At 46.8% G+C, this 16538-nt stretch overlaps 1 protein-coding gene across 1 annotated transcript; it reads left to right on the top strand.

The window, feature by feature from the left end:
- Positions 1-1457: 1457 nt before the first annotated feature.
- CD2 (CD2 molecule) lies at positions 1458-16065 on the top strand. Its single transcript, NM_001195473.1, has 5 exons — positions 1458-1541; positions 1680-2000; positions 7674-7904; positions 11746-11868; positions 15746-16065. The coding sequence occupies exons 1-5, from the start codon at positions 1481-1483 to the stop codon at positions 16063-16065; spliced, it is 1056 nt and encodes a 351-aa protein (NP_001182402.1). The 5' UTR covers positions 1458-1480.
- The last annotated feature ends 473 nt before the right edge of the window (positions 16066-16538 follow it).

Here is a 16538-nt window from a genome sequence, read left to right as displayed (position 1 = left end):
TTTTTTTTAGACAGAGTCTCACTCTGCCGCCCAGGCTGGAGTGCAGTGACACCATCCTGGCTCATTGCAACCTCTGCTTCCCAGGTTCAAGCACTTCGCCTGCCTCAGCCTCCTGAGTAGCTGGAATTACAGGCACACGTCACCATGCCTGGCTAATTTTTGTAGTTTTAGTAGAGATGGGGTTTCACCACGTTGGCCAGGTTGGTCTTGAACTCCTGACCTAAGGTGAGGAGGTCCGCCTCGGCCTCCCAGAGTGCTGGGATTATAGCTGTGAGCCGCCACGCCCGGCCTCCTTTTAGCATTATTGTAGTATTTTTGCATTTAAAATTTTAATTCAACTGTTGTGCATTATTGTGGAAGATGCTCATACAACCATGAGGTAAATATTTGGGCTTCCTTTTACCCAGTAATAGCAAACAACTGCTTTGACTTAATTTCATTTCCTTGGCAACTTTCTGACAGATAATATCCATATTTGTACTTAGAGTTGAAAAAGAAAACAAGCACCTCTTTTACAGTTTTTACTCACTGTGACCTAAAGAATTGTAACGCTGAAAATGTGCTTTGGAAGTCTGTCATGGTTATTCCTCTTTTTAGGCATCTTTTCAGGGCACATGCATCTCTGCATCATTGTCTCTTTCCTTGTGTCACAAATTTCTGTTCTCTTTTTCTCTCCCTCATTTCTTTTTTCTCCTAATCTCTCCTTTTTCTTAACCACCTATAATGTTAATCACTTTAAATGCTTTTGACTCCTTTGTTTTGGTGGTTTAATTGTATTTCATAGTCTCCATGCTTCTTTGTTTTGGAACAAGTTTCTATTTACCTAACTGTAAATTTCACTAGAGTTGTAAAATGTACCCCGAACATAGGATTTGGGGATTGCAAGCATTTACAGCTGATACTTAATTTCTTTCTTTTCATCACAAAAACGATTTTAGAACATGAAAAATATCTTTGGAGAAACAAAAAAATCAATTTCCTAATCATTTTATGGGCATACTTTTCAATATTTATAATCATATAGGATAAATATTTGCATTCTGCTATTGGCTTGTGAACATTTACCTATATTTCTCTGTGGTCTTGTTAGGGACAGTATACCTAAGTGGATAAAAGGCTGGGAGGTTGAATTTGGCTTCTTGTTTACAAAAGACTGATCCTTAGTCATCTACTTAGCCTCTATGTTCCTTTTCTCTTTCACTGAGATGAGAAAATCCATCCATCCCAATTTTTTGTGAGGATTAAAATGCGGTAAGAAAACACACACTCATAAACACATCTGCTTTGGTAAAGGAGCACATCAGAAGGGCTGGCTTGTGCGCGCTCTCGCTCTCTGTGTATGTGTGCTGTGTTTTATGTTACTGTAAAAGATGTAAAGAGAGGCACGTGGTTAAGTTCTCGGGGTGTGGACTCCACCAGTCTCACTTCAGTTCCTTTTGCATGAAGAGCTCAGAATCAAAAGAGGAAACTAACTCCTAAGATGAGCCTTCCATGTAAAATTGTAACCAGCTTCCTTCTAATTTTCAACGTTTCTTCCAAAGGTAAGTTGGTGGATGGGTCTCCACTGTCACGGTTAGAAGCTTCTTCTTCGGAGACCCTGAAGTAAGCATAAGAGCCAAAGAAGTCCCAACCCAACTTTCCCTGGAGGTGACTCTCAGTAACTCTTTTGCTTTTTCTAGGTGCAGTCTCCAAAGAGATTAGGAATGCTTTGGAAACCTGGGGAGCGCTGGGTCAGGACATCGACTTGGACATTCCTAGTTTTCAAATGAGTGATGATATTGATGATATAAGATGGGAAAAAACTTCAGACAAGAAAAAGATTGCACAATTCAGAAAAGAGAAGGAGACTTTCGAGGAAAAAGATGCATATAAGCTATTTAAAAACGGAACTCTGAAAATTAAGCATCTGAAGATCCATGATCAGGATAGCTACAAGGTATCAATATACGATACAAAAGGAAAAAATGTGTTGGAAAAAACATTTGATTTGAAGATTCAAGGTAAGTGTTCATTCCCTTAATTGCTTTATTTCAGTGTGGGTGCTATTTGGCAAGTTGGAAAATAGCATTTATAATATTCCCCAACGCTGACCTCTGCCTCCAGGGGGGCTGTACAGGAAATCAGATGCATGTCTCCTGCGCCAGTGGAGACTGTGGTCCAATGATGGAATGGGATCCACACATTTGATAGACACATCTGAAGTCTACCTGCCTACAACTCTCTCTTCAGGTGGTTACAGGAATGTGAGGCTGGGTGAAGAACCTGGATTAAGGTGGCATTAATCAGGAGAGGGACACAGGTGGGCAGAGAGAAAAGGCAACTGTTCCAGGTTGCTGATGAATGGGCAAGTTAAGAGTGGGGCGGGAAAAGGCTGACTGGAGAGCAGCGGGCCTTTCATCGACAGAGCCCATTTCAAGCCAGGCTGCCCTGAAGGAGGAGTTATATGGCAGAAAAGGCCTGGAAACAACATATTTAAAGATGAACAGCCCTCGTTTTGGATCTGCTTGTCAGAGCGATTCAAGGTGATAGGTGATTTTTGCTAATATGTGTAGAAGATGCACAAGGTGTGGCTTTATTTATCTCTACCTGTACTGGGAGGGCAGGAGTGGATATTGAGGATGGGTTTAGGGAGACTAGTCAGAAAGCTGCTGCTGTGATCCAAGGGAAGTGAGGACCAATTAAATCAGATGTTTTTGCATGCAGCCTGGGTATCATTAGGTTATAAAGCTCCCTGGGGGATTATAATGAGCAGCCAAAGTCAGTCACCACTGGCCGAGACCAAAGGGTGCCTGTAAAATGGGAAGAATGAGGATAATAAAGGTCAGGCATAGAGAAAGGTGGCTTGGGCAAGGGAGAGAAGGAAGAGAAAGTGGAATCGAAATGCCATTGAAGTTGAAAGCCCAGGGGATGCTGGGCAGGGAGTGATAAGAAGGGAAAAGAGGAGGCTGCACTTGGCTTGGGGAGGCAGACAGGAACCCCAGCATGAGCACAGGCCAGCCATTCAGTGAGCAAATAAGCATTTCTGTGCTTCACACAGAAAATGTCGCCAGAAGCAGGGTCCCCTCCTTCTTCCTCTCTGTCTCCAGCCCCGTCTTCAGCACCTGGGCCTACCAGCAATCCCAGATAGTGTCAGATTGCCTAGTCCAGCAATCCCAGACACTGTCAGCTCCCCTGCAGTGACAACTTTCCACACCCTAGTCCTGCAACCCTGAGTGGGAGCACCTTGTAGAAATGTAGTGGGGTTGAGCATGGCGCTCAAAAGGGCCCCTGATTATAGGCTCTGGAAACCACAGATCTCAGGACTCCAAACAGCACAAAATTTGAGTGTCCTGTTTTGAGTGTGAGCCCTACGCGGGAGACCATGCTGGTGTTTTCACATTTGGGTCGCATTTAGCATTGCGGTGGAAATAGTGGCTACCAGCTAGGGGTCAGGTGCTTGCTTACATGATCTTACTTAAAGCTCCCAACAATACTGAGACATGGCTGTTATTATCTCCTTGTTATATACAAGAAAACAGAGACCTAGTCAGAAGCAGCTCGTCCAAGGTCTCATTGCTTGACAGGAGCAAAGTCAGGATTCAAACTCAGAGGTCTTTTTGGCAAGGATGATGGCCTTTTCTCTTTTTTTCCAAGCAGCTTCATTGAGATAATTCACCTAGCATTCAATTTGTCCATATACTAAAATGGCCTTTAGTATATTCAGAGTTTTGTAACCATCACCACAATCAACATTTTCATTGCCCCCAAAAGAAACCCTTCACCCTTTAGCCTAAAGACAGCGACTTGCTTTGTGTGTGTGCACGCCAATGTCATACAACATCTTGATTCAACTTGTAGTTGGGCACTATTACCAGACTTGAGGTCACCACGGCCTTGGGCAAATTCCCTATCTGCTCTGAGTCTGATTTTTGAATGACAACTTCAAGGGATATTCAATGAGACAATGTGTGTACAAGTGCCCTGCAGTGCCTAGGGCACAATACCTGTTTGCTCAGTGCTAATGCCCCCCCACATCTCTTTGTTTCTCCAAGCTTCTCTTTGTTGTTTTGTGTGTGTGTGTGTAAGATGGAGTCTTGCTCTGTTGCCCAGGCTGGAGTGCACCAGCATGATCTCTGCTCACTGCAGCCTCTGCCTCCCAGGTTCAAGTGATTCTCCTGCCTCATCCTCCCAAGTCGCTGGGATTACAGGCGTGTACTACCACGTCCAGCTAATTTTTGTATTTTTTTTTTGCGGGGGGTGGGGACGGAGTCTGGCTCAGTCGCCCAGGCTGGAGTGCAGTGGCGCGATCTTGGCTCACTGCAAGCTCCGCCTCCCGGGTTCACACCATTCTCCTGCCTCAGCCTCCCAAGTAGCTGGGACTACAGGCGCCACCACCACGCCCGGCTAGTTTTTTGCATTTTTAGTAGAGATGGGGTTTCACTGTGTTAGAGATGCCATGTTGGTCAGGCTGGTCTCAAACTCCTGACCTCAGAGGATCTGCTTGCATCAGCCTCCCAAAGTGCTGGCATTACAGGTGTGAACCACGGCACCCAGCCTCCAAACTTCTCAAACTCCAGTAGTTGTGCCTGCATTTCCTTCATGAGGGAGTTGCTGCTGCAGGCTGAAGAGGCAGTGGAGGGCTCCTTAGAAGCATATGCTGGTAGGGAAGGGGTTAATCCCAGCAACTCAGAACTAAGGAGTTCTCAACCATGGAAGGCCTTAGGTTGGATCGGTTCTAAGATGCTATCTTAGTGAATGTATACGGAGGTACCACTCCACAACTCCCGTCACTGCGTTGTTCATGTTAGCGAAATGCTAGAACAGTCAGCAGTCAGAAATTTATTAATCAATTAAATTAAGAATGCATCCTTTAAAAAGATGGAGATATGCATTTATTGATGTTCATTTAAAAAAGAATGTCATAATATAATTTCACAATAAAGGGAAAAAGGCAGACTATAAGATCACATAAACTAGTTTTAATTTTAAAAATATTACATATATATAGAGAGAGAGAGAGAAGGGGAGAGAGAGAGAGAGAGAGAGAGAGAGAGAGAGAGAGACAGGGTCTCACTCTGTCGTCCAGCCTGGAGTGCAGTGGCGCAATCTTGGTTCACTGCAGCCTCTGCCTCCTGGGTTCAAGCAATTCTCATGCCTCAGCCTCCTGAGTAGTTCGGATTACAGGCGCGTACCAACACACCTGGCTAATCTTCGTATTTTTAGTAGAGATGGATTTCACCATGTTGGCTAGGGTACTCTTGAACTCCTGGCCTCAAGTGATCCGCCCACCTCAGCCTCCCAAAGTGCTGGATTACAGGCATGAGCCACCTCACCCAGCTGAAGTATTACATTATTTATATATGTACACATAAATAGAAAATATCTGATAAAGATATACATGAAAATATTATTCATTATTGACTTTGAGTGGTGGCATTGTGGGTAATTTTTAATCTGCTTTAAACTTTTAAAAATATTTTATCAACTTGTACAATAACTGAAGTTGAAAGCCCACGAATGCTGGGCAGGGAGTGATAAGAAGGGAAAAGAGGAAGCTGCACTTGGCTTGGGGAGGCAGACAGGAACCCCAGCATGAGCACAGGCCAGCCATTCAGTGAGCAAATAAGCATTTCTGTGCTTCACACAGAAAATGTCGCCAGAAGCAGGGTCCCCTCCTTCTTCCTCTCTGTCTCCAGCCCCGTCTTCAGCACCTGGGCCTACCAGCAATCCCAGACAGTGTCAGATTGCCCAGTCCAGCAATCCCAGACACTGTCAGCTCCCCTGCAGTGACAACTTTCCACACCCTAGTCCTGCAACCCTGAGTGGGAGCACCTTGTAGAAATGTAGCGGGGTTGAGCATGGCGCTCAAAAGGGCCCCTGATTATGGGCTCTGGAAACCACAGATCTCAGGACTCCAAACAGCACAAAATTTGAGTGTCCTGTTTTGAGTGTGAGCCCTACGCGGGAGACCATGCTGGTGTTTTCACATTTGGGTCGCATTTAGCATTGCGGTGGAAATAGTGGCTACCAGCTAGGGGTCAGGTGCTTGCTTACATGATCTTACTTAAAGCTCCCAACAATACTGAGACATGGCTGTTATTATCTCCTTGTTAAATACAAGAAAACAGAGACCTAGTCAGAAGCAGCTTGTCCAAGGTCTCATTGCTTGACAGGAGCAAAGTCAGGATTCAAACTCAGAGGTCTTTTTGGCAAGGATGATGGCCTTTTCTCTTTTTTTCCATGCAGCTTCATTGAGATAATTCACCTAGCATTCAATTTGTCCATATACTAAAATGGCCTTTAGTATATTCAGTTTTGCAACCATCATCACAATCATGTTACTGTGTTACTGTTATAAGTAGAAAAAAAAAAAATCCATTCTGAAGAGACAGGCAAACTTCATGACCCAACCCCTAGACTATGTACTAACTGGTTGCTGAGTGTAGATACTTTCCATTTTCTTCCTTCTCAGTAACGCCGATAGCATCTTAGAACTGATCATCATGGGATGAGAAGAAAACTTTTAAATTAATTTCTGCATGCCTATATATATTGGGACATAAATGAAGTTTGACTGTCATGTTCCATGGGGAAGATATTGGTGTCTGGAAGTCAGAGTGGGAGGGAATCATTGAAAAATAAGCTAGTGGGTCTATATTATGAATGGAGAGAAACTGAGAGGGAAAAGTGGCAAGTCTGGGGGAAACAAAGCAAAGAATTAGAAAAAAAAAAAAAAACCAGAGGAGGAGGAAAAAGAGAAGGTCACACAGCTAGGAAGTGATGGGGCTAGGATGTAGACCTGAGCCATCTAATGTCAAGCCCAGGCATTTTCCTTTTATGATGCAGTCTCTCTCCGGGAGAGGCAAGAAGTTTGTGATTATTGAATGCATGAACTACCACTAATAATGTCAGTGCCTAATGATCTGCCCAGGACTTTGCCACATGTTGCTCCTTTTGTGACAGGTGGGGCATGTTTTTCTGATCCTTTTCTGATGCTCTGAGGAGGGCCAGTGTAGACCCTGTGAGCAGCTGAGCAGCTCTGGGCTGGGAAAAGGCAGAACCAAGTCTCTGGTTCCCAGGCAGGTGCTCTTTTTCCCCAGAGCCTTGAGCTCCTTGGACACCCACGTGCTCACATGTACCCACCTGGCCCTCTGCTCCAGGAACTTGGTTGGGGCAGAAGTATCCGAGGTCCCCGTTCACATGTCAATGTGGCGATTCCTCCAGGATGGGGTTCCTGGCTGCTCTTAAAGCATTGCCCTTCTCAAACTCCCGAGGCACCCTCTTAGCCATATTCCTAAACCCTGACTGCCATGTTTTATTTAGATGGTGCCCTAAGGCCACTCACTGAACCTCTCAGAGCCTTGAACATTTTTTTCTGTAAATGGGAAGAAAAACATCAGCCTCTCTGTTAGGATTAAGTGGTATCATACATGTGAAAGCATTTTAAGGTATAAGACAGCATATAAACATTACATATGATACATTATTTAGTGGCAAAATGTATCTATGAATGTCATCAGAAATAATTTTTTTCTGAATGCTCTTTGTAAATAAAATCATTTCCAAAAGGTGCTAGAGGTCTTTGACATGGTTCCCTTGTCCCTAACTGACTCCATCCCCCACTATATAAATAGATATGCTCATTAAAATCAGAAAATTGCCTAAATTGAACTGGATCTTTATTTTCTTTTTAGAGAGGGTCTCAGAACCAAAGATCTCCTGGACTTGTATCAACACAACCCTGACCTGTGAAGTAATGAATGGAACTGACCCCGAATTAAACCTGTATCAAGATGGGAAACATGTAAAACTTTCTCAGAGGGTCATCACACACAAGTGGACCACCAGCCTGAGTGCGAAATTCAAGTGCACAGCAGGGAACAAAGTCAGCAAGGAATCCAGGATGGAGACTGTCAGCTGTCCAGGTGCGTGGCAGGCGTCACTTCACAAACACAGCTCTCCAGGCCCTCAGGAAGTAGAGGCAAGCTGCTCCAGGTCACAGGTGCTCATGCTGGGAGGCAGCCCTGGCTCAGGATGAAGCGTGAAAACGTATCTCTTCTTCCTGGAAACCTTCAAGGGAAGCCTCGGGGCGGGGGGTGGTATTCTATGGTTACCCATCCTGGGAGTCCTCCCACTGAGCACAATTTGACCACAAGCAATTTTAAAGATCCTCTTCTAGGAGAAAGAATTGCAAAACTGAAGAGGGAGGAGCTGTAGAGAGTATCTCATGCAAAACCCCATTTTCCAGAGAGGGAAACTGACTTGCCCAAGGTCCCTTGGCTAGTTAGTGACATGATTCCAACTGCTCCCCTAAAGATCATCAGTGGTCAGCGCCTCCTATCAGGAATAAAGGTAGAAAGGTTGCAGAAACCCTGAGGGGCAGGGACATGGGGGAATGGAGCCCTTGAGGCCAAAGAGGACTGTGGACAGCAAGGCAACACTCCTGGCACACAGCAGGATGGCAAGGCTTGGGGACTAGCTCCAGAAAATCTCAAAACTCCAAGACCATAATGGATCCCCAGTGTCCCAGCCTAACGTGACCTCCAGAAGTATTTCTGAGAGGCAGCCTGCTGTAGTGCCCAAGCTCTCGCCTGGGAGTAGAGGTCTGGACTTCTAGTTTGGGTCTGTCCAAATTTAGCCAGAGAATCTTGAAAGAGTTTCTTCCCCTCTCTAGGCTTCAGCTTCCTGGCCCACGAAGAAAATAAGCACCATGTTCACAGACTATTCGATGAGTAGGCTCTTGGATCCACTTCCAAGTTCATTCATGTGGGCCATTGGGCTGCCTCACAATATGGCAGCTAGCTTCCCTCAGAGCCCTCTAAGAAAGAGCAGGAATAAGTGCCCAGGACAAAAGCCATGGTCTTTTTGTAACTTAATCTCAGGAGTGCTATCCCAATCACTTCTGCTGTGTTCTATTCATTAGAAGCAAATTAATAAGTCTAGCCCACATTCAATCAAAGGGGATTGCATATAGGTGAGAATACCAGGAAGCAGGGGTCATTGAAGGCATCTGAGAATCTGCCAATCACCAACTTGACCAGCATCACTTCACCCCCGGTTTTCCCACCAGTCATTCTCCCACATTCCCCTATCACTAAGGCACAGTGAGTGAAGTTGCCTCTCCTTGACCTCACAACTTCTTTTTTTTTTTTTAAAGACAGGATTTTGCTCTGTTGCTAAGGCTGGAGTGCGGTTGTATGATCATAGCTCACCGCAGCCTTGACCTTCCAGGCTCAAGCGATCCTCCCACCTCAGCCTCCCCAGTAGCTGAGACTACAGGAGGATGCCACCAAACCCAGCTAATTTTTAATTTTTTTGTAGAAATAAGGTCTCACTGTGTTGCCCAGGCTGGTCTCGAACTCCTGTGCTCACACAGTCCTCCCACCTCAGCCTCCCAAAGTGCTGGGATTACAGGCATGAGCCACTGCAGTGTCCTCGGGAGATCTTTGATTAGAGTTGTCAGATATAGCAAATAAAAATACAGTATAAGTATGTTTCAGATATTGCATGGAACATACTTAGGCTAGAAATTATTCATTGTTTATCTGAAATTCAAATTTAACTGGGTGTTTTGCATTATATCTGACAACCCTACTTTTCATGTTTATTTTAACTGGAACCCACAAGTGTAAAAATGTGTGTGTATCAGGGATGGAAGGAGGGAGAGAAGGAGGACCTTGGGAGCAGCCAAGGTTTGAAGGCTGGAACACTTACGTCCCTTATTCTATGGTGCAGATCAGAAGCTGGTTGGGAGAAGGACCACTAGGGAGATGGGAAGAATACCTGGGGAGAGATTAGGGTGGAGGAGCTGCTCTTAAAGACCTGAAAAGGGATTTGGAAGTTTTATTCTGAAAGGCCAAGGCAGAGGGGAGCAATGATCAGAGTCTAAACATTTGGTTCAGATTAGGTGAGCGTTTACATACTTAAAACCAAAACACTAGATTCCGATGCGCAAAAATACTTTATCACATAAACTCATGGGCATATGATCTCCAAGAGAAACTGTAGGAAGATAGTATGCCTGGATTTAGGAACTGGGAGGGTATATGTTTGACTGACAGTGCCACCGCTGCTTCTGAAACATAATGGAACATTCCCCACCACGAGCACTACCAGGTGTCCCACGGCGCCACACTGGACAAATTGGAGAGCAGGCTGGGTAAAGCATTGCCTACATTCCTGCATGTGCCCAAGATAAAGTTGTGGCCACCCTACCTGACAACTCGGAGATGGAGCTGGTGGCTGCATGACTTAGCCATGTGCTCCCCAAAGCATTTCAGGCCTGCCCTGCCCCACCCCGGGTCAAATCTGAAAAGTTCTCAAGCTCAGCAGGAAGTGGCCTCTGGTATCTCCTGCCCCTCCTCCAAGCCAGTAGGGCCTAAAGGGCCCTGAATCCTTTACTGACCTAATTTCAATGGTTTAAGATTATGCCTGCTTCTCTGGTGGAGGCCTCTTCATCAGTAGAGCTTAGAGATGTTGTGTAACTGGCAGGCAAAGAATGGGTCAGAGAGAGACTTGAGGAAAGAAAGCCAAGATGAACAAACCACTGCAGTCTGATAATCTGTTAAACTTGGTTTCTGAGCCTCTGACCCTCTCCTTGGGCCCATCCTGGGGCTTCATGTATAACAGTGTCTCCCTAGGATCTTTTTTGCCTGGAGGAGCATTTCTTTGTGATGCTGGGCCAAGTTCTAGTTTGTTCTTCAGATGACTCCATCCCCTGACCCCAGCCCCACTGCTGCTTCTCTAACTGCTATTGACTCACAAAGGGCAGACAGCCCTCCCGTTTCCCCTGTTTCTGGGAAACAGCTCCCAGAAACACCAGTGCGAGAACACTAGTAAGAGTGAGACCTCACATTTGTGTTGTTTTACAGTTTACAAAGCACTTTCATATCCATTATCTGATTGACTTCCAACAGCCACCTTATGATGTAGGTTTCATTATCTCCACTTTACAAAGAAGGAAACAGGCTCAGAGGGGTGAAGTAACTCTCCAAAGCTCACTACAGCTCTTGCCTAGAAAAGCCTAGACCAAACCCATTTCCCTTAACACCGAAGTCACTGTTTTCCTCATTGCATTACAGTGACTGAAGGTCCAGAAACTGAAGACTAAGTCTACTGCTGTTACTAACGCACTGTACGCCTGGTTTCTCTCGTGGCTCCAGGGAAACTCTGTGAGGGGGTGCTGGCCATGAGGTCAGAGTGCTGGGCCGGACAAGTGAAATATTTACCCTGAGTGTTTGGAAACAGCCTGGTAGAGAGGGTGAGAAGGAATCATGGTGCGGGGGGCGGGGTAGCCAGAGATGAGAGCAGGATCAACAGCGCAGAAACACCGAGACAAGGGGTTGCTTATGGGAACTGCTCAGCAACAGATATTTTGTGGCTTCGGGCAACTCATCCTCCCTCTCGGGGCCTCATGTTTGAAACTAGAGGTTCCTTTAGAGTATCTCTAAGATCCTCGGATCTAAAAGTTTGTGATGCTGTCCATGACGGGGGCAGTGGGCAGGCAGGCCTTGGTGCATGAGCAGTCAGGCATTTCTAGTCCCTGAGAGCAGTTTCCCAAGGAACCTGCAGATGGAGCTTCCTCAGGACCTTGGGTCCTCCCAGGGTTGACACCACTCACCACCCTCTGTGAGCCTGGGAGCTATGGGGTGAAAGGTCCCAACAAGCTCTCTTATCTGCTGGATGCAGGAGGCAGCGTCCTTGGCCAGAGTAACGGCCTCTCTGCCTGGACCCCTCACGGCCAACCCACTTCTCTTCCTTTTGCAGAGAAAGGTCTGGACATCTATCTCATCATCGGCATTTGTGGAGGAGGCAGCCTCTTGATGGTCTTTGTGGCACTGCTCGTTTTCTACATCACCAAAAGGAAAAAACAGAGGAGTCGGAGAAATGGTAAGCTCCCCCTCTTTTGTCCCACTGCAGGCCCCAGCAAAATCCCCATGAAACAGCTCATGGGGATGACACCTTGAATCTGCAGAGAAAATAATGGAAATAGGTAGTTTCGGAATGTCAGGGTTGTAGCCAGCGGGTATAGCTTGTTTCATTTTGTGGTTAGCTTGATTTTTGAAAAACAAATTCTTAGTGGTGACAATGTGGGAGCTTTGAGACACTGAATCCAGTTGGCCTCATTGGAATCCACCACTGAGGCCTACTTGGTGACAGGCTAATGTGAACATCTTTTGAATGAGCCACACTTCTCTACCTGGGTAGAAAGGTTAGCTCCAAAACACCGTTTCTAGCAATAAATGTCCTGTCTATGGGTGACCGAAGACTGTGGACTTAGTCTTGGGTTCAGTCTAGGAGCTTGGTTCAGGACCAAGCTCCTAGAAACACAGGGAAAATCATTCAGGTCATCAGGTACTCACAGGAAAACAGCTAGCAGGGTGACTGTGCCCCCTTTGCCAATTCTCTGTTTGAGGGATGTGTTAGGGTTGAGAGTTTCTCCTCGGATCAGGCCTGTCCGACAACCTATCAGCAATGAAAAGGGGAGCTGGCTCAGGGAGCATCCAGGCCAGCCAAAGCAAAACACTTCAGAGAATGGCCAACCCAGGGTCACTGTCGGAGCACAGATGAGGGTGTCAGCCATTGGCGGGACTTGCAGCCAAGGGAACAGGCCCTGGGGTTCTCTGCAATTCACATTCACAGCAGGACTTGGTCTCTCCCTAGAACCTGCAGGCAGAGCCACACCAGCTGCTTCCAGTGCTGCCCAGGGAGGTGGTCCAGATTTCCCCAGGCAGCTGTGGCCTTGGGCCCTGTGCCCTCTGGATTTGGTTTCTTTACCTCAAACTTCTTCCTCTGTTCTCCCTCTGCCTCCCCGTTGGCTGCGGTCCCTCAGCCCCACGTCCCATCACGCCACTGCCCCCAGCCCAGGTTCCGAAACATCTTCCTGAACTTAGCCCCATTCTTCCCACCACCATTGTCCCACACTTTCCACCACAGTGCAGCTGAATCACTGGCAGGGCCCTTAGGCATGCCTGGCTTGCCCTCCTCTGTGCCCAGCTCTGGCTGTTCTCCATGCTCCCCTCCAGCAAAGACCCCTTCTCCATTGACTAATGGTCGAAGACCACATCTTCTTCCAAGGTGGACCTCACTTGTCACCCCAAGACAAGGTGATCTCTGCCATCGCCAGGCTGAGAAGACCAGCATGGTGGTTAGCTCATGCTGATAAAAAAAAAAGTCATTAGTCCCTGTGTTTTATATCTATTAGTGCATCCAGCTTTCAGAGTGATCTTAGGAGACAGATAACAACATAGTTGAGTAAACTTAAATTCAGTGAGGTTCAATTATTTGCCTTAAATCCTATGGCCAGTAGGTTGACTCAGGCCTCGGCTGAGGCAAGGAGCCCAGAATTTAGGGCACAGAATTTAAGGAGGCTGACCTGCCCTCGCACAACCTGAAAGTTGGTGCCTCTTTAAACTGCATGCCTGTCAGCCTCACTTGCCTCATCCCAGTCACACCTTGGGTTGAGTAACCAGGAGATGCAAACAAGGGAGAAGGACAATGAGCATGGAGGAATTCCTGGGAGCACACGTTTAGGTGCCAGCTGCAGCTGCTGGGGTGGGCAGGCTGAGACCCACTGTCCTGCTTGAACCAGGCAGGGTGCACAGAGTCATAGCCAGCCTTGTCTGTCCAACCCTGCCTGCAGTCTCAGCCATGTGGTCACATCCCATTCCTCCTACCAGAACGCATGTGCCTCTGTCTATACTTTCCGGTGGCCCTGGGCTCTTCACAGAAATTGACATTGCAATTTTCAGTTCTTGCTCGCCTCTTACTTGATTTTAGTCTTCCTGAGGAAAATTTGTGTCTAAGTCACAATGACACTTAACACTTAGAAGATGAGGAATAAACATTAGAAGGACAAATGAACAAAGTGGTGGATGGGCCAGGTGTGGTGGCTCACACCTGTAATCTCAGCACTTTGGGAGGCCGAGGCAGGAGGATCATTTGAGCTCAGGAGTTTGGGACCAGCCTGGGCAATGTAGTGAGACCTTGTCTCTACTTTAAAAAATAAATTAAAAAATTAGGCGGGTGTGGTGATGTATGCCTGTAGTCCCAGCTAGTCAGGAGGCTGAGGTGGGTGAATCATTTCAGCCCAGGAAATTGAGAATACAGTGAGATGTGATCAACCACTGCACTCCAGTCTGGGCGACAGAGCAAGACACTGTCTCAAAAAAACAAAACAAACAAAAAACAAAAATGGTGGGTGAACAGAGTAGTAAACCAATGGCCGGTGCAAGCTTGCCACATAGGAGATGAAGAAGGACCACCCACTGCGCCATAATTCAGAACTGGGGTCAGGGGTTAGAGCCCTCTGCACAGTCTACTGGACATAACCTAAGCAACGACTGCAGGGCACGGAAGATGGCATAGAGGATGTGTTTTGCCCTTTCTGGAGGCCCTTTCCTCTTTGTGCTCAGAGCACACGAGCCACTTAGGTATCAAAATCACATTGTCTAACTTTGACTCTACACTCAAAGCCACCTGATGCTCACATTTCCTGTAGTCAGAGGAGGCCATCTGTTTGAATCAACATCCGGAAGTTACAGGGTGATGCTTAGAGAGGGCTTGTGCTTCCCCAGCCACACATCTCCATAAAGATGTAAGAGGTAATTGTTTCGGCCGGGTGCGGTGGCTCACGCCTGTAATTCCCGCACTTTGGGAAGCCAAGGCGGGTGGATCACCTGAGGTCGGGAGTTCGAGACCAGCCTGACCAACATGGAGAAACCCTGTCTCTACTAAAAATACAATATTAGCTGGGCATGGTGGTACATGCCTGTAATCCCAGCTACTCAGGAGGCCAAAGCAGGAGAATTGCTTGAACCCGGGAGATGGAGGTTGCAGTGAGCCAAGATTGTGCCATTGCACTCCAGCCTGGGCAACAAGAGTGAAACTTTGTCTCCAAAAAAAAAAGAAAAGAAAAGAGGTAATTATTTCACCCCAGGGAAATCTTCTCTTCCTACCTCCCTCTGCTCCCTCTGGAGCTACTGTACTGAAATACCTAACTTACAGCCTGAAGGAGTCCAGAGGGGCCAGCAGGGTGCTCCAGGTCTCTAGCAGCTAGGCACCCTCACAGATTCCCTGTGATTTTAAGAGTACAGGAAAAACTACATTACGAGTAGTTGTGGGCATGCTTTCATGGACTGAAGTCACACAAAGAAGAAAATCCTGATGGATGAGGAGAGGAGGAATTCTTTCCCTCCTACGGCCAAGAGGATAGGTCATGAATTTCTGAGGAGTTAGTAAATTTCTAAGGACAAAAAGTCCCCTGCATATTCCAACCTCTTGCCAGTAGGTGGGTTGCATGACAGTAGAACTGGGGGAAAGGCAGATCTAACATAGAAATGCCTCAGAAGGAATGTAGTTACTAATATCCTCCATGACTCCTCATAACCCCTTCCCATGCGCTCTAACCACGAGGTTCTTGCTCTCAGGGAACAATCTCTAGGTCAGCACAGAGGTAGGGTTCCAGGTCTGAGTGCTCTCTCTGATCACAGGAGCATCAGGCACAAAGCCCTCCACTCGTGTGTCTTCTTCCTGTTGGTTCCTTGAGTTCTCTAGTCCTAGGCTCTCCCTCTACCTTATGGTGAGCACTTCTTTCTCTCCTACAAGCTTTAGAGTTCTCAGAGAGTAGGGTCAACTTCTTCTTCCTCATTGCATCCCCCAAAGCAGTACCTTTTATGTGCAAGTCGCCTTGCACATGAAAGGTACTCAATATTTACATCAATTTCACCTGGCCAAGATGAACTCTATTGAGGTTTTGTTGTTGCAGATGAGGAGCTGGAGATAAGAGCGCACAGAGTAGCTACTGAAGAAAGGGGCCGGAAGCCCCACCAAATTCCAGCATCAACCCCTCAGAATCCAGCAGCTTCCCAACATCCTCCTCCACCACCTGGTCATCGTTCCCAGGCACCTAGTCATCGTCCCCTGCCTCCTGGACACCGCGTTCAGCACCAGCCCCAGAAGAGGCCTCCTGCTCCGTCGGGCACACAAGTTCACCAGCAGAAAGGCCCGCCCCTCCCCAGACCTCGAGTTCAGCCAAAACCTCCCCAAGGGGCAGCAGAAAACTCATTGTCCCCTTCCTCTAATTAAAAAAGATAGAAACTATCTTTTCCAATTAAAAAGCACTGTGGATTTCTGCACTCCTGATGTGCACACCCATACTTCCATCAGGTGTTTTCTACATGCAGAACATTGTCACCTCCTGAGGCTGTGGGTCACAGCCACCTCTGCATCTTCGAACTCAGCCATGTGGTCAACACCTGGAGTCTTTGGTCTCCTCAGAGAGCTCCATCACACCAGTAAGGAGAAGCAATATAAGTGTGATTGTAAGAATTGTAGAGCACCGAGCACAGAAATCTTAGAGATCTCTTTTCCCCTCTCAGATCATGTGTAGATGTGATAAATCAAGTGATTGGTGTGCCTGGGTCTCTCTACAAGCAGCCTATCTGCTTAAGAGACTCTGGAGTTTCTTATGTGCGCTGGTGGACACTTGCTCACCATCCTGTGAGTAAAAGTGAAATAAAAGCTTTGACTAGATCCGAGTCTGCTCATTGTGTGAAGGA

The sequence above is a fragment of the Macaca mulatta genome, chromosome 1 (genome assembly GCF_049350105.2).
Source record: "Macaca mulatta isolate MMU2019108-1 chromosome 1, T2T-MMU8v2.0, whole genome shotgun sequence".
NCBI lineage: Eukaryota > Metazoa > Chordata > Mammalia > Primates > Cercopithecidae > Macaca > Macaca mulatta.
The sequence above is the reverse complement of the archived record's forward strand: the minus strand, read 5'-3'. Positions and strand labels throughout refer to the sequence as shown.

What these genes read in the sequence shown, in the direction of transcription:
- CD2 (NM_001195473.1), top strand. Translation starts at nt 1,481, where the DNA reads ATGAGCCTTCCATGTAAAATTGTAACCAGCTTCCTTCTAATTTTCAAC. An exon ending in TTTCAACGTTTCTTCCAAAG is followed by an intron (nt 1,542 to 1,679) that starts GTAAGTTGGTGG and finishes TGCTTTTTCTAG; the next exon opens with GTGCAGTCTCCAAAGAGATT. An exon ending in GGAGACTGTCAGCTGTCCAG is followed by an intron (nt 7,905 to 11,745) that starts GTGCGTGGCAGG and finishes TTCCTTTTGCAG; the next exon opens with AGAAAGGTCTGGACATCTAT.